The sequence below is a fragment of the Rutidosis leptorrhynchoides genome, chromosome 4 (assembly GCF_046630445.1).
Source record: "Rutidosis leptorrhynchoides isolate AG116_Rl617_1_P2 chromosome 4, CSIRO_AGI_Rlap_v1, whole genome shotgun sequence".
Classification (NCBI taxonomy): Eukaryota; Viridiplantae; Streptophyta; class Magnoliopsida; order Asterales; family Asteraceae; genus Rutidosis; species Rutidosis leptorrhynchoides.
Genome location: NC_092336.1, coordinates 44,118,212 through 44,122,601, shown reverse-complemented (window position 1 = coordinate 44,122,601; position 4,390 = coordinate 44,118,212). Strand labels below are relative to the sequence as shown.

The 4,390-nt window shown below is 33.0% G+C and overlaps 2 protein-coding genes across 2 annotated transcripts; both read right to left on the bottom strand.

The window, feature by feature from the left end:
• Positions 1 to 2,247: 2,247 nt before the first annotated feature.
• Positions 2,248 to 3,138, bottom strand: LOC139840595 (uncharacterized). Its single transcript, XM_071830854.1, has 2 exons — positions 2,895 to 3,138; positions 2,248 to 2,579 (listed from the first exon to the last, which is right to left on the bottom strand). The coding sequence occupies exons 1-2, from the start codon at positions 3,136 to 3,138 to the stop codon at positions 2,248 to 2,250; spliced, it is 576 nt and encodes a 191-aa protein (XP_071686955.1).
• Positions 3,139 to 3,270: 132 nt separating this feature from the next.
• On the bottom strand, positions 3,271 to 3,570 carry LOC139840594 (uncharacterized mitochondrial protein AtMg01250-like). Its single transcript, XM_071830853.1, has one exon. The coding sequence runs from the start codon at positions 3,568 to 3,570 to the stop codon at positions 3,271 to 3,273; it is 300 nt and encodes a 99-aa protein (XP_071686954.1).
• Positions 3,571 to 4,390: the final 820 nt, after the last annotated feature.

Sequence of the window (4,390 nt, the reverse complement as noted above, 5' to 3'; positions counted from 1 at the left end):
GGTTTATAGTCGGAAAAATAAGTTACAAGTCGTTTTTGTAAAGGTAGTCATTTCAGTCGAAAGAACGACGTCTAGATGACCATTTTAGAAAACATACTTCCACTTTGAGTTTAATCATAATTTTTGGATATAGTTTCATGTTCATAATAAAAGTCATTTTCTCAGAATAACAACTTTAAAATCAAAGTTTATCATAGTTTTTAATTAACTAACCCAAAACAGCCCGCGGTGTTACTACGACGGCGTAAATCCGGTTTTACGGTGTTTTTCGTGTTTCCAGGTTTTAAATCATTAAGTTAGCATATCATATAGATATAGAACATGTGTGTAGTTAATTTTAAAAGTCAAGTTAGAAGGATTAACTTTTGTTTGCGAACAAGTTTAGAATTAACTAAACTATGTTCTAGTGATTACGAGTTTAAACCTTCGAATAAGATAGCTTTATATGTATGAATCGAATGATGTTATGAACATCATTACTACCTTAAGTTCTTTGGATAAACCTACTGGAAAAGAGAAAAATGGATCTAGCTTCAACGGATCCTTGGATGGCTCGAAGTTCTTGAAGCAGAATCATGACACGAAAACAAGTTCAAGTAAGATCATCACTTGAAATAAGATTGTTATAGTTATAGAAATTGAACCAAAGTTTGAATATGATTATTACCTTGTATTAGAATGATAACCTACTGTAAGAAACAAAGATTTCTTGAGGTTGGATGATCACCTTACAAGATTGGAAGTGAGCTAGCAAACTTGAAAGTATTCTTGATTTTATGTAACTAGAACTTGTAAAATATATGAAAAATACTTAGAACTTGAAAATAGAACTTGAGAGAGATCAATTAGATGAAGAAAATTGAAGAATGAAAGTGTTTGTAGGTGTTTTTGGTCGTTGGTGTATGGATTAGATATAAAGGATATGTAATTTTGTTTTCATGTAAATAAGTCATGAATGATTACTCATATTTTTGTAATTTTATGAGATATTTCATGCTAGTTGCCAAATGATGGTTCCCACATGTGTTAGGTGACTCACATGGGCTGCTAAGAGCTGATCATTGGAGTGTATATACCAATAGTACATACATCTAAAAGCTGTGTATTGTACGAGTACGAATACGGGTGCATACGAGTAGAATTGTTGATGAAACTGAACGAGGATGTAATTGTAAGCATTTTTGTTAAGTAGAAGTATTTTGATAAGTGTCTTGAAGTCTTTCAAAAGTGTATGAATATATATTAAAACACTACATGTATATACATTTTAACTGAGTCGTTAAGTCATCGTTAGTCGTTACATGTAAATGTTGTTTTGAAACCTTTAGGTTAATGATCTTGTTGAATGTTGTTAACCCATTGTTTATTATAACAAATGAGATGTTAAATTGTTATATTATCATGATATTATGATATATAATATATCTCAGTATGATGTATATACAGTTAAATGTCGTTACAACGATAATCGTTACATATATGTCTCGTTTCGAAATCATTAAGTTAGTAGTCTTATTTTTACATATGTATTTCATTGTTAATACACTTAATAATATATTTACTTATCATTTAACATAGTTAACCAAGTGTATCAATATCTTAATATGATTCATATGTACCTAGTAAGACGTTGTTATAACGATAATCGTTATATATATCGTTTTCGAGTTTCTTAAATTAATAGTCTCATTTTTATGTATATAACTCATTGTTAAAATACCTAATGAGATACATACTTATAATAAAAACATGTTAACTATATATATAACCATATATATGTCATCGTATAGTTTTTACAAGTTTTAACGTTCGTGAATCACCGGTCAACTTGGGTGGTCAATTGTCTATATGAAACATATTTCAATTAATCAAGTCTTAACAAGTTTGATTGCTTAACATGTTGGAAACATTTATCATGTAAATATCAATCTCAATTAATATATATAAACATGGAAAAGTTCGGGTCACTACATGTAATACCCCACCAACGGAAGAAACGTGCCCAGATATCATTTGCAAAGGAGCACTGGACTAGTGTATGTTTGATAGACTCTGACGCATTGTCACATAACGGGCATCTAACCGAGTCGAGATCTATACCCTTCTTGTCCAATTCTAATCTTATCGGTAGCCTATTTCTTTGAGCTCTCCATACGAAAACATCTATCTTTTGCATGACCAAATTATTTCGCATGGTTGCTGTTGGAGTTGAAGGAGTTGGTAGGAGTGCCTCATCAATTTGCTCCCTCAGAATGTTTGTAGAGAAATTCCACTACCACTTAAAGACCATGTCCAAGAATCATTTTCCTTGTCTGCGAATTTGAAGCCTGTTAACATCGCCTGAAGCTGCTCCAATTCAGTAGCTGTTCTGCCTGTAAGAGTCCTGTTCCAGCACCAGTTTAGCGAATAACTTGAGCCATGTTGAATAATTCGATCTTTTATCCGCACATCTTTATTTTCATCCATTCTGAAAAGTCGATCAAAAGTAACACAAAGCGATTGTTCTCCGAGCCATTTATCCTTCCAAAACAAGATCTCTTTGCCATCACTTATGAGTCTCACAAAAGTGTTAGAAAAATCTATATCCAATTTCGATAATCTTTGTCAATGTTTCTAATTCCATTCCAAATTGACCCTCTTCTGTTTTGGATTCCTTCGAAGTTACCCAACCCCCCGTCCCTCCTATAAATGCTTTAATTTACTTTTACCCAAAAAGCCTCATTTTCCATTCGAAAACGCCACCACCAGTTTCCTAGCAAAGCCAGATTCTTAGCTATTAAGGACCCAATATTTAGACCCCCCCTCCCGCAAGAAGAAAGTATCGTATCCCACTTTACCCATGTCATGTTGGCTTTTTCCCCCTTACCCGCCCCAAAAAAACGTACGTCTCAAACCTTCTAGCGAGTTAATGGTACATGATGGAGCACGGAATAGGGAGAAGGCGTACAGCGGAAGGCTACTAAGCACCGACTTTATTAGAGTGATGCGGCCACCAAAAGACATCGTCTTCGCTTTCCAATCCGATAACTTTTTATTGAATTTATCCACGACAAAACTCCAATCTTTTAATTTCCTCATATTACATCCAATTGGGAGTCCAAGATAAGTGAAAGAAAGAGATCCAACTTCACATCCCATATTTGAGGCTAGCTCAACGATCGACTCATTGTTAACCCCAATGCCATGCAAACAACTTTTCGCAAAATTCACTTCAACCCGGAAATTTTCTCAAAGCACTCTAAGAGTTTCATGATATTGCAAGCATTACGTCTACTCCATTCCCCAAAGAATAGTATCGTCTGCGTATTGGAGATGAGAAACTACAATTTTTTGTTTTCCGACTTCAGCTCCTTTTATAAGACCCACATCTAGAGCTTTTTTAGTTAATACATTTAATCCCTCGGCCGCCAAAATAAATAGATATGGGGAAAGCGGGTCACCTTGACGGACACCCTTTTCGAGCGAGAATTCCTTTGTTGGAGAGCCATTAAAAAGTATTGATATGGACGCAGATTTGAGACATTCTTTTATCCAAGATATCCACTTAGTGCCAAAACCTATGCATTTCATTACTTCAAACAAGAATCCTCAATTTACACTATCAAACGCTAGAAAAGTCCGCCTTGAAAATTAAGCATCTTGCTTTTCGGATTTTTTGATCTTCCATTGTTTCATTTGCAACTAAAATGCCATCAATAATATTTCGGCCTTTGATAAAAGCACTTTGTTCGGAACCGATTACTTTGAAATGACATAATAGTTAAATTGGAGAAAGGTACATTTATTTATTTTTTTAATTTTCAGAAAAGAAAATTATGTGAATGATCATTTCTACATCATTGTTTCATGTCGGTAAACTATATTTTAAAAAATTATGTTTTAAGATATTTTAATATACGGTACTTTAATACACATTTAATGATGTATAATTAAAAAATGATATCATACAAATATAATTATGCTTATATAATAATTGGTTAAAAGTTAAATAGATAGTGGAGATCGATCGATAGATTCAATTATTGTTTTTCTATTACTAAATAATAATTGAAATTGAAGATTGAACGTATACGAGTAGTTGTTATGCCCCTTATTAAAACAGACATAAACAAAGGGCACCGCAATAGGATACACGAGAACGAGCAGTGTTATACTATTTGTGATACATATAATCAATAACCTCCCTAGCATTAACTGAATAACCAGCTTAACCTCAAAGTATTTGATTTTTTCAAAGATCTATCAATAATAAGCAAAGATGTACTTAGTGATACATATAAGCAAAGTATTTGATATACAAATGTTTATTTAGAGTTCGTCAAATTGCCAAATCTTAGATAATATTAGATTCGATATTTTGGTGGGGGTTTGAATTCACACTTTGCTAATT

What these genes read in the sequence shown, in the direction of transcription:
- LOC139840594 (XM_071830853.1), bottom strand. Translation starts at nt 3,570, where the DNA reads ATGAAATGCATAGGTTTTGGCACTAAGTGGATATCTTGGATAAAAGAA.
- LOC139840595 (XM_071830854.1), bottom strand. Translation starts at nt 3,138, where the DNA reads ATGGGATGTGAAGTTGGATCTCTTTCTTTCACTTATCTTGGACTCCCA. An exon ending in TACCATTAACTCGCTAGAAG is followed by an intron (nt 2,580 to 2,894) that starts GTTTGAGACGTA and finishes AATTGGATATAG; the next exon opens with ATTTTTCTAACACTTTTGTG.